The sequence below is a fragment of the Pteropus medius genome, unplaced genomic scaffold (assembly GCF_902729225.1).
Source record: "Pteropus medius unplaced genomic scaffold, Ma_sr-lr_union100, whole genome shotgun sequence".
In the NCBI taxonomy this organism is placed as follows: domain Eukaryota; kingdom Metazoa; phylum Chordata; class Mammalia; order Chiroptera; family Pteropodidae; genus Pteropus; species Pteropus medius.
Window position 1 is genome coordinate 26,933,389 of NW_024344240.1, and position 26,968 is coordinate 26,960,356.

The 26,968-nt window shown below is 37.1% G+C and overlaps 1 protein-coding gene across 7 annotated transcripts in view; it reads left to right on the forward strand.

Moving 5' to 3' along the window:
- Positions 1–25,207, forward strand: part of PLEKHB2 (pleckstrin homology domain containing B2) — a 69,033-nt gene extending 43,826 nt beyond the window's left edge. For 3 of the 7 annotated variants that reach the window (XM_039869293.1, XM_039869289.1, XM_039869294.1), the window contains one exon: positions 4,319–4,455. In XM_039869293.1, the coding sequence (XP_039725227.1) occupies positions 4,319–4,455 (137 nt within the window). Of the gene's footprint in view, positions 1–348; positions 1,960–4,318; positions 7,710–23,784 lie in introns of those variants that run through there. The other 4 variants (XM_039869291.1, XM_039869288.1, XM_039869290.1 and 1 more) reach the window with 3 other exon arrangements.
- The last annotated feature ends 1,761 nt before the right edge of the window (positions 25,208–26,968 follow it).

The following is a 26,968-nucleotide window of genomic DNA, read 5'->3' on the forward strand; positions in this document are numbered from 1 at the left end:
CACTCTGCTACTATGCTTTTTTTTTTTTAAAGCATTATGTATTTTCACATTGCTTTACAAAGCTAGAGTAGTAGGCTCGATTTTTAAAACTTCACTATCGTATCCAGATTTGTTCTAAAGAAGAGAATTTGTACATACTGGGATTTACTTACATTAAGCAACCAAACGAACAGGCCCCTTTTAAAGCATAAGTAGTATTCTTTCCTTCTGGTAGCATCCTTCAAATATTATCCCTGCTGAGGTGATGTTCTATTTTGCAAGGGAAGTGAGGCTTGGAAAGTGCTTATATTATTCTGGGCTTTTGATGTGCTTCTTTCCATTTTTCACCTCACCTAAAACAAATTGTAGGTTTGAGTGACTTGCTTGTGTTGGTAAGATCAAGTTTTGGGTGCACCCTGGTCATGGTGGAGATATAAGAGAATGCTTGTCATCAGCTGGAGCCTACAGCTAGGATGAGGAGGACCAGAGCCATGTGACTGATGAACTAAAGAACAGGTGAAGTCAGGCAGGGGCAGTTTGCAGTGGGCATTGCATGTCAGATCGACTCACAAGAGAATGAGCCGGGGAATAGACTGGAATGGAAATCCAGAGCTCACGGAGAGATTGCAACTCTGAGGGACTGTGAGCAAACCTGGTGGAGTGGCCTGAGAATCTGTTACCAGAAAGGTAAGTGATCAGTGATGTTATAGCCACAGAGAAGTCAAGGGGGCTATCATTGGGTCTCTGGATTTGGTTGGCCCCAGAGTCAGTGTGTCCTTCTAGTTTGGGGTGGTTACTTTGATTTCTCATACATTAGTGCTTAGTACAAGAGAGAGTTTTTATACTCATCTGTTCCTGATATCTCTTACAGTTGAGATTAGTTAACTAGCATTGACTGTGGAAGATTCTGCCTTGCTTGGCTTTTTTTCATCTCAAAATTGAAAACCAATAAAATAACGATGGAAAAAAATGGAGTATTTGTCCAATGACTGAGAGCCTAGCACAACCATTTTTGTTTGAATTACTTTCCTCATATAAAATCTTTATAACTTTACATTGCTTTTTGCATTTCCTTCTCATTTTAAAATTTATATATTTTGTCTAGGGTGATATATAATCTTAAAAAGTATTTTTAATGATTTCATATTATGTTGTATGATATATTATTAGTTAAGTCTTCTAGTATTGGCTGTTTATTCTTTTCTTTTTTTGCTTGGTTTGGACATCTCTAGTCATTTTTTTTTTCATTCCTGTTAAATATGCTGTAGCATTTCTCATTTCTGTATATTAAATTAATATGTCAAGGGGCATAGACATTTTTGTTTCTTTTGATACCACTAGAAATTATAAAAGTTTTTAAACATACGAAAGTAGAGACAATAGTATAATGAACTGTCACTTGCCTATTACTAGCCTCAGTGATTTACCACATCATGGCTAATCTTGTTTCATTTCCTCTCCCCACCTCTGGATTTTTTTAAGGGAAATCCAGACTTTATTATTTTATCTGACAATATTACAGTAAGTCTTGATACCATTTACCAAACTGATTTCTAGAACAGTTTACCAATTTACATTGTCAGGAGTTAATGGTATGCTGATTTTTCTGTAGTCCCGTAAAGATTGCCTATTGTTATACTCTAAAAGTTTTGATAACCTCCTTAGTCACAAATATGTTTACAAATTAGATTTACTCTTGTATGAATTATTTTTCTTTGCCCATTTATTTTGGAGTTGGTGGTGGGTTTTTAATCTCTAGCCTTAACCACACCATGAGAGCCAGCCTCTTATTCAGCTTTCAGGCCACAGACTGGCATAACCTCAGCAGTTTCTTATCATATAGAAGAGCAGAAGTTCTGCAGAAGTGCTTATAAAGGGAATTTCTATAAATCAGATTCCATCCTGCCCTTGATTTTCCTCATTAAAAAAAAAAAAAAAAGGCACTCTCATGAGGAACCTCAGAATTCTTGCTGTAGCGGGTAGATATTCAGCATTAGCATTGTGACCAACCAGCAGGTGTGCTTGCTGTGGAAGGCCTGAGTTGGTTTGTGGTCATCCCACAGCAACATTGTGCTAATAACCAGACAAGCTCTTTAGTCAGCCTTTCTAAGACAACCCAGTGGTTTGCCAGCTTCATGGCACACTGCCTTCCAGTGTTTGTAGAGATCCTCATTATGCATAGAGCTGGTTAAAGGCCTTCTCTTTAATATAATTGAGACTCGTGGTCAGCCAATTAAAAAAGTACAAAGAGTGCTGTATATGTACTGTAAGTATTCTGTTTTAATTCACCCTCTTTAGTGGACATTTTTTCAGCTGTCTTTTGATTTGGCTTGAGGGCTTTGCTTTGAGTTGGCTCCCTTGTTTGGGGTCCCAATTTCCGTCCTGTAGAGATCATACTCATGACAAATTATTGCAGTGCAGTTTCCAAGGGTAAATCCAAGAGCAAACCTCCAGATTTTGGTTCTAGGCTCCCCATTCCCCATCTTTTATAATTTACTCAATTCCTTGGTTTCATCATAATTCATAAAAGTTACCTGCTTTTTAATCATTCCTCAAGTATCTAACTTTGTTGTCATAGAAAAATATTTGTCTTTTTCACATTCACATTTTGACCAAACGCTTAGTTAAATTAGATAATTAAAGTAAGTACTGCTTGGAAATATCCTTAGCTGACTTTGGTAAGGACTTAGGGGCACAGGTAAGCAGGAGCCGCAGGAGAGAGGTCTCCTGGTCATGTAGTGAGGGTATTCTTTGCTGTGACCTATAGAAGGAATGCAGATTTAGATTTTTTCAGATCTTTTAATTAGGTCAGCTTATAATTTTCTGCAGTATTATATTTAACTAGTTGGAACTCCCTAATTGAAATTTCAAGGCTGTGAAAGTGAATGCTACAATTCATCAGTTTTGAAATTTAAACATGGCATAATCATTTGCTTCTAATACTGTTTGCTACCTGATCCACTCTTAGAGGTTTATAGTGGTCTCATTATTTCTACTCTGTGGCTTGATTTTTCTCTCCATCATATTTGAGGCACTAGTGGTTAAGTGTGCAAGGTAGCCTGAGGGCCTATGTTTGCCCTTACTCCCTTAACCCCCATATGTAACCCCTTTATGCTCATCTGTAAGATGGAAGATGGAATAATAAACTCATCTCATAGGGTAGATGTGGGGATTAAGTGAGTCACTGTGTGTAAATGCTTTTACCACTGTAAATGCTTAGACTGGGAAGTAATATTAATGTTAGTCTTCATTATCACTGTTGGCTTCACTTCATTCTTCATCTATATGTTAACATTACCATTAGACTAGTTTCTAGCTCTCTTAGAGTTGAACTATTAAAAGACTAGCAGGTCAAGGAGAAATATTAACACTATATGTGAGCAATTTTAAAGCTAATTAGTTATTAGACAATATAGTTGTGATGTATAGAAGAGAACAAGCACTACATTTCTAGTTGTAAACTTTAATAATGCAAATAAGATATTAAGGAAAGCCGGGGGAGGTAGATAAGGGTAAAGGGGGTTAAATTAAATATACAGTGTCGGAAGGAAATTTAACTTTGCATAGTGAACGCACAATGCAATATACATATGACATATTATTGAATTGTACAGTTGAAACCTATATAATTTTATTAACCAATGTCACCGTAATAAATTTAATTAAAAATAAATTAAATTTGTTTAAAAGTTTGTATTTTAGAAGATTTTTCTCTAACATACTTTCCCTATAAAGATTTATGTTTAAAAATGAAAAGCAGAACTTTATGGTTATATTAGTACATTTAAGGTTTCATTTAAAAAATGGTTTGCATGAATTGTAAGAAGCTAATTAGCTTTTAGATAGTATTTTCATTTTTAGCTTTTAATGGGTATTCTCAACTTGACTTTCCCATTGTCTACAGGCTCTATGTATCTCCTCAGCTGTTCCCCATTTTCCTGTCATCCTGATAAGCATGATATAGAGGCCTGAAGTAGAAATTGGAGGCTGAAGTTTATATCTTCATCAGGATTTTGCTCTCTGCAGTGTTTGGGACTTTAGACCTTAGAAAGCTGTGCATCTTGATTTTCTTTTGCTGCAATCTTAGAAATGGAGGTGTTCTCACTAGGCCTAGTCTGGTCACCTTAGCCTGTTGTGGTGCAGGAGAACTGAGGAGCACTCACTGCAGCCACCCTACCAATTCTCCAGGGGAAGACAAGGCTATAGGAGGAGGGACGCAAATGCATGGAGCAATGACCTTGATTATTCTCAGAAAGGGTCCCAGTTGAGTGAGCCATCTTTTTGAGTTAGACTTCACAAACTGTTTCTTAGAGATCTATTCCTCCCCTTTTTTTTTTAGGACTTTATGGACAACAGCCTGCCAACCAAGTCATCATTCGTGAGCGGTATCAAGACAACGACAGTGATCTGGCGCTGGGCATGCTGGCAGGAGCAGCCACAGGCATGGCCTTAGGATCCCTGTTCTGGGTCTTCTAGAGTCCTTGCAGTCAATTTACATATAGCTCCTGCTACCCTTGTGTAATAATATCATTTGCAGGGCATTTTAGTTTATGATAAATGTTTTCAGTAATAGTTTTAATAGTTCTTTTCAAAGTAGTGACATCATAGTTATAAGTAATCCACGTAAGTGGACTGCTCTTTAGGCAGAACATGAACTCTTTGACAGCACTAGCTCATTCTATAGTTTCCTTATGGAACTCTTGAAATACCTTATTTAAACATACATGTTTTGAAAGGCATTTTCTTTTTAGAGTTAGACGTAGCCCTTAAGGGATAAGTTATTTAGTGTTATGCTAGTAGTATGATGATATGTATGAATGAGTGAGTGAGTGACTGTGGCAAGAAAAACTGTAGATTCTTTTGGTTTAACATCAAACATTCAAACCTGAAACCAGAACCTGGCTAGGCTACATGTTACTTGGCTGTAAGCCACCAGGGAACTACCCTGAGGCAGTGGTATGATAGCCCCAGGACCTCTAAGGCTTTGCAGGCCTCCAGCAAGGCTGACTTCTCAGGGTCATGGGTGGGGACAGGACAGTAGCTCCCGTTAAAATGATGCTTTTCCTGTTTGGTCCTCCTTGTTTGTTTTTGTTAGCAATCCTTGGAAAAAATACCAAATTTGAAATCAACTTGAACCTTAAAGTTTTAGAGCTTTATCTTTTAAATCTTGAAGAAGGCAAAACAATTGCAAACAAGTATGTGGAGATTTGCTTTATTTGGAGACATTATGTTTTTAGTGTCAGCTTAGAGTATTTTTATTGCCACCTCAGCCTAGTTATAGCTTATTTTTCTACCTGCGGAGAAAGTAATATTAAAAGAATAGTGAGAAAAATAGAATGAGAGCCATAGTTACAGTGTTACTGTTTCAGGCCTTCCTGGGACTGCACGGCACAGAAGATTCTCTTTTCCATCCTTTTGAAGGCTTTTAAAGAGCAGATTTCCTGTCTTGTAGGACTGGGGCACTGTGGCTGTCCCTTGAGTACAGGGAAGTGTGCAGCCTTGGTGGTGGCATGGTGAGGGCTGGTGGTGGTACTGAAACGAAAGGAGTCCATCTGCCTGTGCACGTCTGAGTCAAGGAAAAAAATATGTGCAGGTTTTGCAGCAAAGAAAGTAAGGATTTATTTTAGAGAGTTGCAAGTCCTGGAGATGCAGGGTGAGCTAATGGTCTTAACCAGTTCCCCACCACCACCCACGTCCCCTGCATCTCAGGAGTAGTACAAATTATATAGGGAAAAATCAGTAGTCATGGAAACTAAAGGATTTGGGGCTGGGTGTTACTGATTGGACGATTGGATGGGGCTGGGTAATTGATTACTACATTCATTTCTGGAATCAGTCCAACGCCATCCTGTCCAGTCCCCTGGCCAGTGGGGTTCTGCCTCGGTGGGGCTGAAACACATCTACAGCTAAGATGTTATCCTTAGTGTAACCAGAAATTATTGTCCTCATGATTATAGACCTGAGACTCGATAAACTCTATGTCCTAAGGCTTAATAAATAAAGGAGCAGGCACACACAGGTAGAGGGAGAAAAGGTGGAATAAGCAACCAGTTTGAATCAGAAAAAGCTATATTAAAGAAATGAAGTTAGTATACATGCAGTTCAGCGCAGTTACAGTGGGACCATGACTATTGTGGAGTCTCTGGGAATAGATGGGATATGAGACCTCAGGACATGAATCACCTGTTCAAGATCCACTCAACTTGACCAGGACACCAGCCTGGTTTTTATTCCTGACTCAAATGTCATAGAGAAGCTTAAACCATTTAATTTTGAACCCTATGTGTGAGGTCTGGAAAACCCACATTTTTGCATTGTCGTTATTTCTTATTTCTTTAACTGTGTGAATTTTAAAGCTCGTAATTATCCCAGTTTTCTGTCCTACATGCTTTAAAAATGTACTTTTACAAATGCAGATTAATATGGTGAGGTTCTCTATGCTTCCATGCCATGTGGCCCTATTTTCAATAAAATATACTCCTAGTAGTACAAATTCTGTTTTTATTCTGTGTGGCTGTTTACATACATACTCTTATTTTACTGTTCAACTGACTCCATCTCTGAGGCTGACATAAATAGATCTCCATGTGAAACGATGCCAAATGAACTTTGTGGTGACTACAGATCTATTTTCGTAGTCAATTCGAGTGGACTTTTTGACAGCGGAGAGTCTGTTTTCAGTTGAAAGAAAGTGTACTTGACTATCCTCTCTTTGGATGTTTGACATGGTGGAAAATTGCCAAATGTGATACGTGACAACACTAGTTTTTATAGCTAAAAATGTTGCTTTTATGATTTTATGTGCTATGTAATAAGAATGGCTTTTCAGATGGTAATTTTTAAACCTGTATGTTTTACTTACAGAAATGAAACAGTTTTTAATGTTGTAATAGAGTATTAATTTTGAACTTGGAGCTGTTAGAACCACAGACTATTGAGTTATGTCATTGAGATGCCCTTGATACAGTCGTGCTTTGTTCCCTTGGCTGCCTTCCAACTGAAGGGTGAGAGCTGTGGACTGATGCCCCCATCCCTTTTCATCAGTGGGGCAACCATAGTTGAAACTCAAAATTCACTCACTAGAAACTTGATTCTGATATGAAATGTATACTGAATATAAAGATGAACTGAGATATTTCATTTCCCTAGCCTCAGCTCTTAAAGATGCCAACTTTTTGATTGCTTCACTTAGTTAATCCTAAATCAAGAAGTTTAGGTGAGTTGGAATTAACTTGTTTAGGTCTGAGTAAGCATTTTACTTGCATGTGTATTTTTAAATAATGTACGTGGAAGAAGTTGACCATTGACATTGTACACATACCAATCTGATTGTTTTTTGGCTCTGTTCTTTAAATTCATTGAGCTAACTTTAAGGACTTAGATGGTAAAGAAGAAGAGACCAGTGGCTGTATTTCAGATTATCATTCGTGAAACAGGCCAGACCAGAAGCCAAGATCTGGATTATAAGGAGAAGTTCTTGTTGAGACAGAATGACCCGATTATTTTCTACATCAGTTGTGATCATGTGTAATCTTTTTCTCCTTCTCAAGTTTATGTAGACTCAGGCATGGAATGAAGTTTCATTTTTAACCCCTTAGAGTTGATTTTTTTGTCCGATTTTTTCCCTTTCTCTCGTATTCTGTTGTGCCCACAGAATCTATTTTTCACTGTATATGCAAATCGTATGTTTAAAAGTGAAAATGAAAACATTAAATGATGTTAACCTTAAAGCATATTTCATTGTGATTTCTGTTGGTTTTAAAAATCAAATTATTTAAACTAAAAAATACAAACAAAAATACCTTGCCAATTTCTTTTACTTCCCTCTACCTCTGGCAACTACCACCAATCTGTTTGTTTTTTTTTTTAAACTACTTTGTAGTAACATACTGTCAGCCTTTTCTGCTGTATTGTAGGCAACAAGAATGCCATTTTTGGAACATTCCTTAAGTGCTAGGGAATGTATTAGGAAAAAATAACTTATTAAATTCTTATAATAAGGCTGATATTAGCCAAGGTACACTGGAAGAAACAGGCTCAAAAGTTGAATACTTTCCTCAGGAGCAGATAGGTAGTAAGTGAAATAAGTTTATATCTGATATTAAAACTTTTTTTTTCCTCTATACCATGTTCATATAAGAATGTAATTTCCACAAGAACATGTGGCTGGCATGTATAGTCATAATTTTAAGATGACTATTAGAAAACTGACAGTATCTTTTTCAACCAGATCCACTTGGCAGTTGGATCCAATAACTACAATATCTCTGGGTACATGACTTCTTGTTTTTGTTGTTTTTAAAAATTCTTTTAAATTTTCTTTAAAAATTTCAAGTTCCTGAATTATACCTCAGTTTTCTCTAGGTTAGCTTTTCTGTTTATCTTACATGTTGCAGACTTTGAATGATGATGCATGGTTGCCTGTTATAGTTTAAGATGAGAAGTCTCATACTAGAAGCTCTTTGGGTCTCTTTGTTTCATTTTTTTTAAATTCACGAATTAATTGGTTAATTTATTGGTTAATGAAATCCAGTAAGATTCAGGTGTGCAATTCAACAGTAAGGCATATTGCATTGTGAGTTCACCAGGTTTCATTTCTTTAGAGAAGAATCCTCTAATATTTTGCCTGAAGATAGTTATTTCTAGATGTGGGGGAGGGCAGACACTCCACACATACTTTGTGGCCCTTCCCCTTTCAGCCTGACTTCATTCCCACCTGTCATTGCTGACTCCTAGCCTCTACCATTTTTCTTTGAACTGAATTTTTTGATTTATATGTAGCTCCAAAATAATAATTAAAAAGATTGAGTAAAAGGTCTTCTGTCTTACCATTCCCTACAATCTTTGCTTAATCACTGGTTTATTTATCCTTTCTGAGTTACTTTATGCATATACAAGCTAGTACAAAGATATATTTTTATTTTCTCCCTTTTTTACTGTGAAGAGTAGCATATACACCAATGGCACTCAAACTTTTTGCTCTCAGGATCCTTTTACAGTATTCAATTAAAAAAATATTTTTCAACTTAAATATTGACATTCGATATTATTATATGTTAATTTCAGGCATACAACATAGTGCTTAGACATTTATATAACTTACAACATGATCCAATAAGTCTAGGACCCACCCAACACCATATAGTTATTACAATATTGTCGACTATGTTCCATATGCTATATTTTACATCCCTATGACTATTTTCTTTTTTTTTTTTTTAATTTTAATATGGAGCCCATGACTATTTTCTAACTAGAAATTTGTACTTCTTAATCCTTCACCTTTTTTACTCAGCCCTCCAACCCTCACCCCCCTGGAAACCTGTTTATTCTCTGTATCTATAAGTTTGTTTCTGTTTTGTTTGTTTGTTTATTTTCTTTAGATTCCACATGTAAGTGAGATCATACAGTATTTCTCATTTTTTGTTTGACTGATTTCATTTAGCATAATACCCTCAGGTCCATCTGGTTGTTATAAATGGTAAGATTTCATTATTTTTATGGCTGAATAATATTCCATTGTGTATATGTACCACATTTTCTTTATCTAATTGACTATTGATAGACACTTAGGTTGCTTCCATACCTTAGGTATTGTAAATAAAGCTGCAGTGAACATAAGGAGCATGTATCTTTTTTAATTGGTGTTTGGGATTTCTGGAAAAATACCCAGAAGTGGAATTGCTGTCATAATGCAGTTCTACTTCTAATTTTTTGAGGAACCTCCAGACTTTTTCATAGTGACTGTACCAATTTGCAATCCCACCGACAGTGATGGTTCTCTTTTCTCCACTCCCTCACCAAAACTTGTTTGTTGATTTATTGCTGATAGCCATTCAGACAGGTGTGAGGTGATATCTCATTGTGGTTTTAATTGCACTTCTCTGATGATTAGTGATATTGAGCATCTTTTCATGTCTTTTGGCCATCAATACGTCCTCTTTGGAGAAATGTCTATTCAGATTGTCTGCCCTTTTTTAAATTGAATTACTTGTTTTTTCGGTGTTAAGTTGCATGAATATAAATTTTGAATATTAACCCTGTATCAGATATATCATTGGCAAATATCTTCTCCCATTGAGTAGGTGCTCTTTTCATTTCGTTGATAGTTTCCTTTGTTGTGCAAACCTTTAGTTTGATGTAGTCTCATTGTTTCTCTTGCCCAAGGAGTTAGATCCAAAAAAATTTATTCAGAGTAATGTCAGAGTTTACTGCCTGTATTTTCTTCTAGGACTTTTGTGGTTTCAGGTCTTAAAATTTAAGTCTTTAATCCATTTTGAGTTTATTCTCATATATGGTGTAAGAAGGTGGTCCAGTTTCATTTTTTTGCATATATCTGTCCAGTTTCCCATCACCATTTATAGAAGAGACTGTCTTTGCCCCAGTTCATATTCTTGCCTCCATTGTCATACGTTAAATGACCATATAGGCATGGATTTATTTCTGGGCTCTGTATTCTGTTCCTTTGATCTATGTCTGTTTTTATGCCAGCACTGTGCTGTTTTGATTACTGTAGCCTTGTAGTATAGTTTGATATTCAGGTAGGTGATACTTCCAATTTTGTTCTTTCTCAAGATTGCTGTGGCTATTCAAGGTCTTTGTGGTTGCATATAAATTTTAGGATTAGTTGTTCTAGTTCTGTGAAAAATCTCATTGATATTTTGTTAGAGATTGCATTGAATCTGTAGATTGATTGCTTTGGGTAGTATGGATATTTTAACAATGTTAATTATTCCTATTTATGAGCATAGTATTTGTGTATTTATTTGTATATTCAGTTTCTTCAGTGTCCTATAATTTTCTGAGAACAGGTCTTTTACCTCTTTCCTTAAATTTATTCCTAGGTATTTTATTTTTTTGATACACTTGTAAATGGGATTGTTTTCTTAATTTGTCTTTTTGATACTTTGTTACCGATGTATAGAAATGCAACCAATTTCTGAATACTAATTTTATATCCTGCTACTTTACTGGGTTCATTTATCAGTTCTAAAGTTTTTTGGTCAAATCTTTAGGATTCTCTCTCTATATATTATGTCATCTGTAAGTAATAACAGTTTTACTTCTTCCTTTTCAAATTGGATGCCTTTTATTTATTTTTCTTGTCTGATTGCTGTGGGTAGGACTTCCAATACTGTGTTGAATAAGAGCGCTGAAAGTGAACATCTTTCTCTTGTTCCTGATCTTAAGGAAAACACTTTTAGCTTTTTCACATTGAGTATGATGTTAGCTGTGGGTTTGTCATATATGACCTTTATAATAATGAGGTATGTTCCCTTTATTCCCATTTTGCTGAGAATTTTCATTAGAAATGGATGCTGGATTTTGTCAAGATTTTTCTGCATGTTTTGAAATGGTCATATGATTTTTATCTTTCATTTAAAAAAATTTTTAAATTAAGTTTATTGGGGTAACATTGGTTAATACAATTATATAATTTTCAGAGGTACATTATCATTTGACATCTGCATATTGTGTGTTTACCACCCAAAGTCCAGTTTCCTTCAGCTACCATATATTTGATCTCCTTTACTCACTTCACCATCCCCCTAAACCCTATATTTGACCCCCTTTATCCTGTCTACCTCCCCTTTCACCCCCACCTCACTAGTAACCACTAGTCTATAGTCCATGTCCATGAGTCTCTGTTTGTTTGTCCTGCTCATTTGTTGTTTTTAGGTTTATATCCCACATATAAGTGATATCATGGGATTTTCAATTTTTTCTGTCTGACTTATTTTGCTTAGTATGATTATTTCAAGGTCCATCCATGTTGTTGCAAATGGCAGTATTTCATCTCTTCTTATGGCTGAGTAATATTCCATTGTATATATGTACCACAGCTTCTTTAGCCAGTCGTCTACAGTAGGACACTTCAGTTGCTTCCATGTCCTGGCCACTGAGAATAATGCAGCTATGAACATTGAGGTGCAAATATCTTTTTGGATATGGGTTTTCAAGTCTTTGGGGTAAATACCCAGTAGAGAGATTACTGAATCATATGGTAGATCAATTGTTAGTTTTTTGAGGAACCTCCATACTCTTTTCCATAGTGGCTGTACCAATTTGTAGTCCCACCAGCATTGTATAGGGTTCCTTTTTCTCCACATCCTCTCCAACAATTGTTAGTACTTGTCCTGTTGATTATAGCTAACAGGTGTGAGATGGTACCTCATTGTTGTTTTGATTAGCATTTCCCTAATAGCTAGTGGTATTGAGCATCTTTTCATGTATTTGTTGTCCATTTGTATGTCCTCTAGGGAGAAGTGTCTGTTCAGGTCCTCTGCCTATTTTTCAATTGGATCATTTAATTTTCGTTGCTATTGAGTTGTTCGAGTTCTTTGTATATTTTGGATATTAGGCCCTTATCGGAGGTGTTGCTTGCAAATATATTTTCCCATTCAGATGGTCCTCTCTTTATCTTGTTGATGATTACTTTTGCTGAGCAGAAGCTTTTTAGTTTGATGTAGTCCCATTCGTTTATTTTAGCTTTTACTTCCCTTGCTTTTGAGGTCAAATTCATAAAATCCTCTTTAAAACCAAGGTCCTTGAGTTTCTTTCGTTCCTTTGTTTTCTTCTATGCATTTTATTGTTTCAGGTCTTATATGGCAGAGTCATGCCTCCAGCCTCGTTCTTTTTTCTCAGGATGGCTTTGGCAATTTGGGGTCTTTTGTGCTTCCATACAAATCTGATGACTTTTTGTTCTATTTCTTTAAAAAATGCCGGTAGGTTTTTGATAGAGATTGCATTAAATCTGTATAATGCTTTAGATAATATGGTCATTTTAACTATGTTGGTTCTTCCAATATAAGAACACAGGATATTTTTCCATTTCTTCATATCTCCTTCGATTTCTTTTAATAGGGTCTTATAGTTTTCATTATATAGGTCTTTCACATGTTTCGTTAGATTTATTCCTAGATATTTTATTTTTTTGTTGTTGTAATTGCAACAGGAATTTTCCACTTCTTTTTCTGACACTTCGTTATTAGAGTATAGGAACGCTATGTATTTTTTAAATTGATTTTGTATCCAGAGACTTTGCTGTATTTGCTTATTATTTCTGGTAGTGTTCTTGTGGAGTCTTTAGAGTTTTCTATATAGAGAATCATGTCATCCACAAATAGTGACAGTTTGACTTCTTCGTTTCCTATTTGGATGCCTTTTATATCTTTCTCTTGCCTGATTGCACTCGCTAGGACCTCCAATGTTATATTTAATAATGGTGGTGATAGTGGACAGCCTTGCCTTGTTCCTGATCTTAGAGGAAAGGTTTTTAGTTTTTCATCATTAAGTATAATGTTGGCTGAGGGTTTGTCTTAGATGGCCTTTATTATGTTAAGGTACTTTCCTTCTATACCAATTTTGTTAAGTGTTTTGATCATAAATGGGTGCTGCATCTTGTCAAAGGCTTTTTCTGCATCTATTGATATGATCATATGATTCTTATTTTTTAATTTGTTTGTGTGGTGTATCACATTAATTGATTTGAATATGTGGAACCATCCCTCTGCCCCTGGGATAAAGCCCACTTGATCGTGGTGTATAGACTTTTTAGTATACTGCTATATTCGGTTCACTAGTATCTTATTTAGAATTTTTGCACCTGTATTCATGAGAGATATTGGTCTGTAGTTTTCTTTTTTTGTGTTATCTTTACCAGGTTTTGGTATCAGAGTAATATTGGCCTCATAAAATGAGTTGGGAAGTATTGCCTGCTCTTCGATTTTTGGAAAGAGTTTGAGGAGAATAGGTATTAAATCTTCTTTGAATGTTTGGTAGATTTCACTGGCGAAGCCATCTGGACTATAACTTTTGGTAGGTTTTTGATGATTGTTTCAATTTCCATACTGCTGATCGGTCTTTTTAGATTTTCCAGTTCTTCTTGATTCATTCTGGGAAGATTGTATTTTTTAAGTACTGGTCCATTTCTTTTAGGTTATTAAATTAGGTATTATATACTTTTTCATAGTGTTCTTGTATGATCCTTTGTATTTCTGCAGTGTCTGTTGTAATTTCCCCTCTTTCACCCCTGATTTTGTTTGTGTCCTTTCTCTTTTTTCTTTAGTGAGTCTAGCCAGGGGTTTGTCAATTTTTTTAAGCTTCTCAAAGAACCAGCTCTTTGTTTTATTTATTTTTTCTATAGTTTTTTTGGTTGTTGGTTTCATTTATTTCTGCTCTAATTTTGATGAGATCTCTCCTTCTGCTGACTTTAGGCCTCATTTTTTCTTCCTTTTCTAGTTTTTAAAGATGAAGCATTAGGTTGTTTATTTGGTATCGTTCTTGTTTTTGGTAGTAGGCCTGTAATGATATGGACTTTCCTCTTATGACCAGTTTTGCCATGTCCCAAAAGTTTTAATATGTTGTACTGTCATTATCATTCGTTTCTATGTATCTTTTGATCTCCCTTTTTATTTCTTCTGTGACCCAATTATTCTTCAGTATTATGTTGTTTAATCTCTATTTATTTGTGGTTCTTTCCACTTTCTTTTTACAGTTGATCTCTAGTTTCAAAGCATTATGATCAGAGAATATGGTTGTTATGATTTCAACCCTCTTATATTTGTTGAGGCTATCTCTGTGTCCCAGTATGTGGTCAATCCTTTAAAATGTTCCATGTGCACTAGAGAAGAATTATAAGCAGCTGGTCTGGGATGGAATGCTCTGTAAATGTCAGTTATGTTTAGTTGGTCTAATGCCATTTAAAAATGTTATTTCCTTATTGATTTTCTGTTTGGATGATCTATACATATCTGACAGTGGGGTATTTAGGTCCCCTACTACGATAGTGTTTTGGTCCGTTTCTCCTTTTAGTTCTGTTAGTAATTGCTTTACATATTTTGGGGCTCCCTGATTGGCAACATAGATATTAATAAGTATTATGTCTTCTTGGTGCATGATTCCCTTTTTCATTATGAAGTGTTCCTCAGTATCTTTCTTTACCTTTTTTATTTAGAAGTCTATTTCGTTTGATATTCGTACTGCTACTCCTGCTTTTCTCTGAATGCCATTTGCTTGAAATATCCTTTTCCACCCTTTCACTTTGAGTCTATATTTGTCTTTAGAGCTGAGATATATCTCCTGACGGCAGCGTATGGTTGGGTTTTGTTTTTTGATTCACTCTCTAACTCTGTGCCTTTTTATTGGTGAGTTCAGTCCTTTTACATTTAGGATGATTTTATAGCCATTTTATGTTTTGCTTTCTGGTAGCTCGGTGTTTCCATTGCGTCCTTATCCTTGTGTTGTTTTTTTTTTTTTCCTTTATTTTTGTCTTTGTGGATTTTCCCTCAGGTCCTTCTTGTTTTATGTTACATACAAGGGTTCTGAATCTTTGGCATGTGGTTACCATTACGAATATGTAAAGGATAGTTATATATATACACAGCCGTCCACTTTCTTCTGAGCATGCCTTATCTCCATTCCTCTTTGCGATTTTGGATCTTTGATTGCCCCCGTTTTCAGTCATTGTTATCTCAGTTTGTTCCTATGTATGACGAATGTTCATTGCTATCTTGTCATAACAGTTCTCTTATTACTTAAGCTTATAATGCCCTGTCCTTAGTAAGAGTTGCAGTCTTCTGCTTCTGTTTACCCTATAGTCACATTACTCCTAATTATGTATTACTTTTTTTTTTTTTGGTCATTTTGTTTCAGGTGAACTGACCCCTTTCAGTATTTCCTGTAGTGCAGGCTCATAGTGGAGAATTCCGTCAACTTTCGTATGTCTGGAAAAGTCTTAATTTCTCCTTCACATCTAAAGGAGAGCTTAGCTGGATACATTATTCTAGGCTAGTAGTTCCTTTCACTTAATAGTTTAAATATTTGATTCTATTCCTTTGTAGCTTGTAAGGTTTGCACTAAGTCCGAGGATAATATAATGGGTTTTCCTTCATAAGTTACCATTTTTTTTCTCCCCGGCCGCCTTGAGAATTCTGTCTTTGTCGTTGATTTTTGATAATTTTAATATAATGTCTTGGTGAAGGCCTTTTGGGTTGAGATAATTGGGTGTTTTGTTGACTTCTTGAATTCCAATCTCCAGTTCATTCCTTAGATTTGGGAAATTCTCGTCAACTATTTGACTGAAAATGCTTTCTAATCCCTGTTCCTTTTCCTCACCTTCAATAATGCTGTTATTTTTGTTTCCTCTTCTGATGGTATCAGCTAGTTCTTGAATTTCTCTTTCATTATTTTTCATTCTTCAGTTTCTTCTTCCTTCTGATTTATTTCTAGATTTCTGTCTTCGATATCACCGATCCTTTCCTCCATTTGGTCAACTCTATTTCCCAAGCTTGGTATTTCATTTTTAATCTCTTGCAGTGTGTTCCTTATCTCCATAATTTTTATTCTATTCTTTTTGAAGGTTTCAATCTCCTTGCTAAAGAACTCATTCTGCTCATCTACTTGTTTTTTTCAGTTCCTGAAATTGTTGATAAGAATTTTTTCGGATCTCAGTGAGTTTTTTCAGAAGTACCATCCTGAATTCTCTGTCATTTAAGTTGTATATTTCTATGTCTGTAAGTTTATTTTCTGGAGATTTTTCTCTTTCTGAGCTGCCTTCAACAGCCTTGGTTGTTCATGGTGTTTAATGGACTATTTCTCCACCTGGGCATTAATGGAATTGTATTCTGCTTCTTTTCCAGAAAGAATATTTATTATATAATAGTCTCTGTAGCCTGTTGCAATGAAGGCTCTTTTCTTTTGGTTTGTGGTTTGTGGCATCTAAGCCTCATGGATTCCTGCTTATATAATGTCTTAATGCCTTTTTTTTTCCCTTATAGATGTTTAATCACGCTTACTACCCCCAGTCTCAGTCTGTCAGTGTTACTGACATTTTCAGTAGCATTTGCTCACATTCCCTGGGGATTCCGGTGTTCGTTCTTGGAGAGTATGGGTTAGTGACCCTCTATGTTGGGGGATGGGATACTGCGGCTCAGCCTCAGTTTTGCAACTGTGGCTGGTAAAATTCACTCCTCTGCTTTCTACCCTTATGACCGGGCCCTGCCATCGGCTGTGTGGATCTCACAGCTCTACCTGGGCAGGGTTGTTCAGAGAACTTTCTGGACTTTCTCCTCTCCCTGCTCCTTCTACAGGGAGCTCTGGCCGTGAAAGGCAGCTTCTTTGTTTCTCCCAGTCCACTGCCCGACTGCTGGGGTCTTATCTGTGGTAGCTCTTATGCGAAGATCCCACGCTTAGAAGTGGTGGTGTGCAGTTTGGGTGTTTTATTGAGGTTTAGATGTTACGCTTATTATTGCTTCAAGGGGAGAGATCTGGGGATGTTTCTCACTCTGCCATGTTTCTGAAGTTACTCCCTGTTACACTTTTTAAAAACCAGCTCTTAGTTTTATTGATCTTTTTATATTTTTTTTAATATATTTTTTAAGACTATTTTGTTTATTTCTGCTCTGATTTTTATTTTTCCTCTTTCTCACTTTTGGGCTTTGTTCTTTTTCTAGTTCCTTTAGGTGTTTTCTTGTTTCTTGAGTCTCGAGGTAGGCCTGCAGTGCTATGAATTTCCTTCTTCGGGCAGTTTTTGCAGTGTCTTACAGATTTTGGATGATTGTATTTTAATTTTTATTTTCTCAAGATATCTTTAGATTTATTCCTTGAGGTCAGTGTTAACCCATTCATTGTCTGCTGTCTGGAAGGATCCCACAGACCCCTACACTCCTGGGACACAGTATTGCAAGTCTCGCAGGCAGCAGAGGTTTGCCTGCCACTGATTTCAGTCCATTGCCCATCCCTATGCTAGCCAAAGTTTGTTTCCTGTGTGAATTGGGAGATCAGGGAAGGGCAGGGGCAGAGAGCTATGGCAGTTCACTGTCAGTGGGCTGCCTGGGGCAATTTGTGGGTAGGGTGGGGCGAGATCTGAGAGAGATGGTGGCAGTCAGATTCATACAGCCTGTCTTGCAGCAAGTTTGGTAACTGCCCGTTCCTGCAAAAGTCCCAGATCATAGCAGGACCAACTGCTGTCTGGGACTGGTCCACAGATCCCCAATATCCGCCCAAGTTCGTGTTGACAGCAGTGATCTGCCAGACCCTGTCTTGGAAATACGGCTCACAGCGCTGGCTGCCTGGTGGGAGTGGAAACGGCTCACAGCACTGGCCGCCAGCTGTGAATGCTTGGCTCTGAATCTGTGCAAGGCTCGGCAGCCATCCAGCAACAAAAGCCCCATGCAATCTGCAGGTTGGGTGGTGAGGGCTGATCCCTCTGGCCAGGGCTTCCTAACGGCTCTGTGGGAGGAGTCTGCAAAGTCAAGCTGGCACTGTCTGTAGATTGCCTAGTATGGGGGACGGGGGACGGACTAAGGCACAATGGTGACTCCCTTTCCAGCCCTGTTTTGGTGCTAGGTAATGCAGACTTTCTCAGAATGAATCCCTCACGAGCCTCTGACCCACCTGCTGGCACCCCACGAGAGTGTCCTCAGGTCAGAAAGCCTGTGTGCGCAGGTCCTTCAAAGGGGAGTCTAGGGTTTCAGTCTCCCTCCTTCTCACCCACATGGCTGGAATCTCCTCTGGTTTTTACAGTCAGTTATTGGAATCGCCTCTTCCCTGGACTGGGACCCTGGGCTGGGGAGCCCCCAGATGAGACCAGGAACCCCTTCTCCTTCAGGGGAGCCACTGCAGCCTCGCTCTACCTCCCAGTGTTCCTGCACTACCCACAGGTGCAGGTCCAGCTCTATTCACAAATTTGCCCTTACCAGCTTCGATGTGGCTCCCTTATATTATCAGATGTAGGCGTTACCATCAACTGGACTTCAATTGATTCTCCTTGTTGAGTATTTTATAATTTGGTTGTAATTTCAATGCAGACCTGGGAGGAGATGAACCCTGCTTTTACCTAGTCCGCCAGCTTCCTCCAAAAAATAGTCTTTCTTTTAAGTCTATTTTGTCTGATATGAGTATGGATACCCCAGCTTTTTATTTCCATTTCATTTATATTTTTTTCCATCTCTTTACTTTCAGTCTGTGTCTTTCAATCATAAGTGGATATCTTGTAGATAGCATATGTATGGGTCTTGTTTTCTTATCTGTTAAGCCACCTTGTGTCTTTTGATTGGCGCATTTAATCTATTTACATTTAAAGTGTTTATTGATAGGTACATAGTTATTGCCATTTTATTATTCATATTTATGTTCTTTTTTCCCCCTCTTCTTCCTCTTAAAAAAGCCCCTTTAACATTTCTTTTAATACTAGTTTGGCGATGATAGATTCCTTGAGCTTTTTCCTGTCTGTAAGCTCTTTATCTGTCTTTCAATTTTAAATGATAGTCTTGCTGGGTAGAGCAGTCTTGGCTGGAGGTTCTTGTTTTTCATCACTTCGAATATTTCATGCCACTTCCTTTTGGCTTGTAAAGTGTCTGTTGAGAAATCAGCTGACAGTCCTATGGGAGCTACCTTTTAGGTAACTATTGCTTCTCTCTTGCTGCTTTTAAGATTCTCCCTTTGTCTTTAACCTTTGGCATTTTAATTATGTTTGTTAGTGGGCTTCTGGGTTCATTTTGTTTGGGACTGTACTTCCTAGACTTGTATGTCTATTTCCTTCACCTCGTTAGGGAAGTTTTCAGTCATTATTTTTTCAAATAGCTTCTCAATCCCTTTTTCTCCCTCTTCTTCTGGTACTCCTATGATGTGAGTGTTGTTTCACCTGTAGTTTTCTCAGAGGTCCCTTTAACTATTCTTATACTTTAAATTTCTTTTTCTTTTTGTGGTTCTGATTGGGTGTTTTCTGCTACCTTGTCTTTCAAATCACTAATTCATTCCTCTGCTTCATCTCATCTGCTGTTGATTTTTTCTAGTGTATTCTTCAGTTCAGTTATTGTAGTCTTCATTTCTGACTTGTTCTTTTTTATGACTATGTTCTTTTTATGCTTATTATCTCTTTGAAGTTTTAAGTCTCTTAAGCATCTTTATAACCATTGTTTTGAACTCTGTATCTGATGGATTGCTTGCCTTCATTTCATTTAGTTCTTTTTCTGGAATTTTCCTCTGTTCTTTCATTTGAGACATGTTTCTTTGTTTCCTCATTTTGGCTGCCTGTCTGTGTTTCTATGTATTAGGTAAATCTGGTACATCTCCCAATCTTAGCTGGGTGGCCTTTTTTTTAGATGTCTTGTGGGGCCCAGTGGCACTGTCTTTCTGGTAACCTGCAATAGGAGCTCCAGGAGTATCCCTTATGTGGGTTATGTGCCCTCCTGTTGTAGTTTGCTGTTGCGCTGTCTGTGGGTATGATCGACTCTCAGGCTGACTGGTTGTGAGGAATGGCCACAACCATAGCGTAAGAGCTGCTGTGCAGTAGGCTCTAGTGCCTGTTGAGACCACCCTTTGTATGTACCACTTGTCGGGCATACTGGGTGGTGTTCTGTTGTCGTCTAAAGCCAGATACCAGGTGTGCTGGTTCTTGGGCCTCTTAGGAGGGGCTTCCACGCAGGCTGAGGTCAGCTGCTGTCTTAGACCAGCCAGGACTACCTGGTAGGAGCTACAAAGTGATCTGCAGTTGGTTGCTACCTGTGCTGGACGTGGATACCGTGAGAGAGACCACACTGTGAACTGAGGCCTGTGGCCACCCAGCAAAAGGCTTAGGGTACCCTTAGGCTTTTCTTTTTCTTATTGAGTTACCTTGTTTTCTTGGTTATTTATGGTAGCTGAATTTTTTCTCTGCCTAGGCATTTATGATAATGACATTTACGTTTTAAAAAAGTGTGATACTTCACTATTTTAGGTTGATAGGTAGAGGTCTTTTTTTTTTTCCGGTGAAGAGGAATTTCCATTCAAAAGGCTAATCAATAGCTCAATGTTCTGCTTCTGTAAATATGCTTGCTGCATGGACTGTACTCGAAATTGACTAAAGACTCACCCTCTCTTTTTGTTTTGATCTGTCTAAGCTACAAATATACCTGTGTTTGTACCCCCTAGCAGCTCCTGTGCTTTGTAACAGTTTGTAACTGCCAGTAACCCAAGCAACTCCCACCCTTGTAATGCAATGTAACTACCTGCAACCATACCAACTCCCGCTGCTTTGTAGTGGCCTGAGTTCAAATTATCCAATCAGGCTGTGCCAAAAAGGTCTATATAAGGAATGTTGCAACTAAGCTTAGTGCCCAGATCTTCAGAGCACTAGCTCCTCTGGATCCACCAGCATAGTAAAACTGAATTCTCCAACTCTCCGAATGCTTCTTGGTTTCTCATTGGTCTGATTTTGGATCTTACCGCAACAGTGGTGCTAGAGTGCAAGTTTTTATTTTCTCTTTCTTGCACTACTGGGGCTTCTAGGGTCTCTGTAAAGTGGTGTTGCATCTGCTGTGGAAAATGCCCCATATTCCCTGTGGAGGTTGGCATCCGCTCTGCAACCTGCAACCTGGTTACAGAGCGGATGCCAACCTCCACAGGGAATATGGGGCATTTTCTATAGTAGGTGCTGGGTCTCAGGGCTCCACCCTTGTGTAGAATGTAGCGGGTGATGGGGCGCCAGGCCTGCTAGATCCTAGTTGCCTCCTGCAACTAGATGCTGCCAGCAGTGCTTGCTAACTGAGGTGTCGCAGGTACCTTCACTGGGCTCCACTGGGACAATTCATGCATTTATGTTCTTGTCCTCCTCCCAGTAGTCGTGGCTTCCAGACCTCAGCTGTCACACCTGTGTATCTCAGCTCTTGTCACTAGGTTTAGCCAAAGTGTATGACTCCTGCTGAGGGAAAAACATTTCTGCCCCTCCAGTTCTCAGATCTGCCGAGAGTGTGTGCTGTTTCCTGACGCTTCTGCTGCTACAGCATCTGCTGGGACCACTTCTCTGGGAGGGTTAGGAGAGGTAGCTACACATCTGGGGCTTTGTTTTCTGCATTGTCATGGTTCCTGCTAGACCACAGCTGCCATACCTTTATATTCCTTCTCTGCCCCTGTTACTGGGTTCAGCTGCTGTATGTGCTGACTACTCAGGCGAGATGTTGATTCTAGTCCTCTAATCCTTAGGGCTGCAGAGTATGTGCACTATTACCTGACTCTTACCCTGCTCCTGAGTCTTCTGGAGCTGCCATGGTCTATGGGCTGCACTTATTGCACCTATCTCTGTCCTTACCCCTTCCTTCCTCTCCTTTCCCTCAGATATGCCTACCCTTCAGATATTTCATTGCAAGGATCTCTCAGGCATATTTGTGTGTTGAGCAGGGAATCCTTTGTTGAATTATAGTTGTCCAACTTGTTATAACTTCAAGGGAGAGACCTGGAGGGCCTCTCACATTGCCATGCTTCTGACATCACTCACCGTTTAATATTGAATAACCTTAAAAATATGTTCTAATTTTTTGCCATTAAAGTTACCTAAATATGTAATAAAATTGTCAGTACTAATGGCAAAGTCATTTTTTAATTTGATGTATGTTAATTGCCAAGTAGTTTTTGTATTGTGTATAAGTTCAGGTTCCCCTGAAAGAAGTCTTTACAGGGTTCTTTCCCTGTAAAGTAAGAGCCTGCCAACTTTGTCAGTGCCCCTAGTCCTTTGTGCCCAGCCAGAAGACTGTGGGATTGAGGATAGAAGTGATGATACTGAGGGAGGTGTTAGATCCACCTTTTATTGAATTTTTTTCTGATTTCTGATTGCTTTTCTTCCTCTGGCTACTACTTTGACCTAGGGCACAAACAACCAAGAGATATTTCAATATATGAGTGTTTAAAAATGTTGGTACCTCCCTATCATGTAATACTCCTCAACAATACAAAGAAATTATTGACACATGCAACAATGTGGATGGATCTTAAAAGAGTTATACTGAGTGAAAAATGTCAAAACCCAAATGATACATACTTCATGATGCAAGTTATATACCACTTTTGAAATGTCAAATTTATAGAAGTATAGGTCAGATAATAAATTAATGGTTAATAATTAAAATGTGGGTGAGAGCTTTAGGGACATGATGGAAATAAAACCTGAATGGTGCTTGTGATGAAGAACCTCAGGAAGGGGCACATGGGGTTATTGTGCATTATTTCTGATGAGAAAAAATTCTTACATGTTCTAAGTTAAATGACAGTGGCTGGAGAGTGAGAGAAAGATATAAGAATAATTAACCAATAAAATATCTGTGGGCCAATTACAAAAGACTGCTTACATTCCTGAATGTATGTTGGAGCTTTGAATCAACCTCTAGCTGTCTATTAGCCAACTGCTAGATGCCACTGCATCCTGCATATGCATGAACTTTTAGGACTGTTGCCTATAACCAATGAACAGTAAATATTTTTCCTTACATACTGTGCACCTACCATAGAACTGCCTCCACTCCACTTTAATTGCTCCCCTGATCTGTAGCCAATGTAAATTCTTTTATAACAACTTAAAATCTTCCACAAAACAATATATAAGAGTGCCTGTCAACTCCAGGACTGTGGAAATGTTGCCTTCTCTAACTAGCCATGCTGTTGGTGATTTAGACTTCATGTTCCAGGACCTGGTCCTTTTCTAGCTAGAATATAGCTCAATAAATCCTCTTTCAGAAAAGCTTTCAATTGTGGAAGTTAAGTTTTTTGTTTAACATTTCTTATAGCAGTATTGAATTCAAAATCAATTGAAATAAAGTTTCATTAAATATTAAATTGGTGAATATATATACATATATGTGTGTATAATTCAGTAAAGACAATATATCAATATCAAATTGGAATCATTCCAGAAATTGAAGGCTGATTCAATATATTAAAATAAAGGTAATTTACCATATTAACAAACTTTAAAACAATTAACTATTTCAATAGATTAAGGAAAAGAATAGAACAAAATTCAGCATCCAATCATTGTGTATACTTTAATTACAGTGGAAAAAGAAGAGAACTCTATAATCTGATCAAGTGAATTTCAATAAAGCTCACAGCCAACAGCACACTTAATGGTGAAAGACAGCTTCCCCGTGAGATCTGGCACTTGACAAGGATGCTCTCTCACCACAACCAAGCAGGGGATGCTTTGAAAGTGAGAGGTGACCAATAAGAAGGACTTTTGGAGTGCCTTCTGGGACCCTGCCCTCCTGAGTCCCTGCAGTTACCAGCTTCAGATGAGTTACTGTTTATCAATTGTTTCTTGGACTCTGCATTTTTCTTTTTCTTCATATTCTCTTCTCATGTTTTCTTGGGTCATTTGTAGCTTTCTTGTATTGGTTTGAAGATTTTTAAAAAGATATTCTATAAATTAATCCTTTATTGGCCTTTTTTTCTTGTAGATACTTATTTTCTAGTCCAGTCTTACTCATTTGATTTTATTTTCTATTTTGTTCTTGCTGGTTCACAGTAATTATTTAATTTTATATACTGAAATTCATTTATTAATTGTTATCATTTGTACTGTGATGGATAGTCCACGTAAAGTGTCATTAGCACATAATAATGATTTCATTATTTAAAAGTTGATCTTTATGACTTACTTTTTTTTTTTCTTTTAACGCCCTGACTATACCTTCAGTATAGAATTGAATAGAAATACAGTAGTAAAAGCTGGCAACTTTGTGTTTTTGCTTCCAGGGAAATGGCTTTCAGTAATTCTAGATTAATTACTATGTTTGCTTATGTTCATTTTAGATAATAAAATGTTTTACATGACTTATTGAGTTTTAACCATGGTTACATATTCTAATATATTTCACTTGATATTGATCTATTCTGTTTTTCTATAGCTTAATTCACGTAATGATGGTTTGTTTAGAATATCTATATCCCTTTATGAAAGACACGACGTAAACTTTGCTTGCTTTTTAATGTCCTGGTATGATTATGGTGTCAATGTAATGGTGGCATCACTAAAGAAATTGAAAAATATGCCTGGTTTTTCTCTACATTGGGCAAACTTAGGTAATTTAGGTGGTTTTATTTTTAATTGCTTGAAATATTTCATAATTTCTGGTCTAGAGTTTTGCTTGTGGAAAGGTTTTGTTGGTTAGTTGGTTTGCTTTTTATATTTGAATCAATTAGTAGATATATGAGTATTTTTTATTATATGTTATTTTTGTGTGTCAGTTTTGGTATGTTGGTTTTTATAACATGGTGAATTTTGACTTCTGTTTAATTATTAGTCCTAAGTATTTCATAAAATCCTTTAAGTGTCTTGTTAAAGTCTAAGGTCTGTGGAGAGAGTAATTCTTATTCAATTTCTGATACTGGTCATTTGTGTTTATTCTCTTGATCTTTTCTTTAATCAGTTTTGTTAGCAATTTATTAACTTTATTAATATAAAAAACTTTCAGTCTGATTCATTTCTTTGTATTTTTCCCTCTTTTATTGATTCTTATCTTTATTATTGCTTTTATTCTGTATTTTTATTTGGTTATTCTATTTAAATTTTTGAGATGGAAACTGATATTATTGATTTTATCTTCCTTTTCTTTAATACATTTATTTAAAACTACATAATTTTTTTCTAATCACAGATTTAGCTGGCATCTCTTATCTTCTCTAGTGTATTTTCAAACTCTATGCCTGAAGCCAAGTCCTTCACATGTCTCTAGCCCAGGCATGTGCATCCATGTCAACATGTCTCTAAGCACATATTTCTGTCCAGCATCACCATATTGTATAACTGTGTTCCATGTCTGCCTTTTTGTGTTGTCAAGTTTTTCTATTCCCTCTGTCCATGGTGTCTGTCAGAAGTCTCTATTCCTTGTTCCTTCAGCCCATGCCAACCCAAATGAGTCTTCTCCTGTGTGTAAAACTCATGTCAAGCAACTAGTGTCACTTTCTCCTGTGTCTCCAGAATATATCTTACCTTAGGTCTATCTCCTGTTTCCGCATCTGATACCAGCCCTCAAATATCTCATTCTGTTTGTCTGCATCCTATTTTATCCCTTGACTTTGTGTTTCAGCCTATAGTAGCTCATGTTTATCTGTATTCTTTGTGCCTTTAGTCTATATAGACAACCAGTGTTTTACTTACTATTTCCTCTAGCCCCTGTCTTGTTTCCTTATCCTGTGCCTGTAGCCCCTGTGTACCACAAGTGTCTCCATTCACTGTACCACATTTGGTTGTCAGTCACCTATTAAAGATCATCTTGTTTCCTTCTAGGTTTTGGCTACTGAATAAATCTGCTATGTTTTTTCTTTTATATGGATGTATGTTTTGACAACAGTTGGGCAAATACACTGGGGCACAATTGATGCATCATATGGTGACACTATACTTAGCTTCATAAGAATCTGGCAAGATGTCTTTTCAAGAGATTGTACTATTTGTATTTCTATCAACCATGAATGAGATTTCATGTTGTCACACATTTTCACCAGCAATTGGTATTGTCTGGTTTTGGTTTTTAGCTATTCCAATAGATAGGCAGGTTATCTCATTGTTATTTTAATTTGCTTTTCACTAATGTACAATGAATTTCATTTTCCACTAATTCCCCAATGTCATTCACTTTGTATATGCTTATTTTCTATGCATTTATATTTTTTGATAAGGTGTTTATTCATCTATAGGTCTATGTATTTTAATTTGGGGAATTGTTTTCTTTTTATGGAGTTTTATAGTTCTTTGAATATTTTGAATGCAGGTGTTTTTCAGATACATGTTTTGTAAAGCTCCTAGTCAGGGGCTTGCCTTTCCATTCTTTGAACATTGTCTTTCACAGAGTGGACATTTTATATTTAATAGAGTTCACCTTATAAATTTGTTTCTTTTAAGGATTGTGCTTTTTTGTGTGTTTAAGTGAAAATTAATCCTCAAACTCTAATTCATGTAGATTTTCTGCTAAGTTTTGCATTTTATTTTGTATATTTTTGCATTTTACATTTAAGTCAGTGAGTGATTTTGAGTAAGTTTATATCTAAGGTATAAAGTTTGTGTCTTTTTTCTTTATTTCCACATGGTCATCCATTTGTACCATTGATGACTAAAGGCTAAAAGACCAGAGATTAGAGACCAAAAACTAAATACCATCTTTTCTGTGTTGAAGCACCTTTGTTGGACTTTGTCCAAAGTCCAGGTGTCTGTCTATGCATAAGTCTATTCGTGGACTCT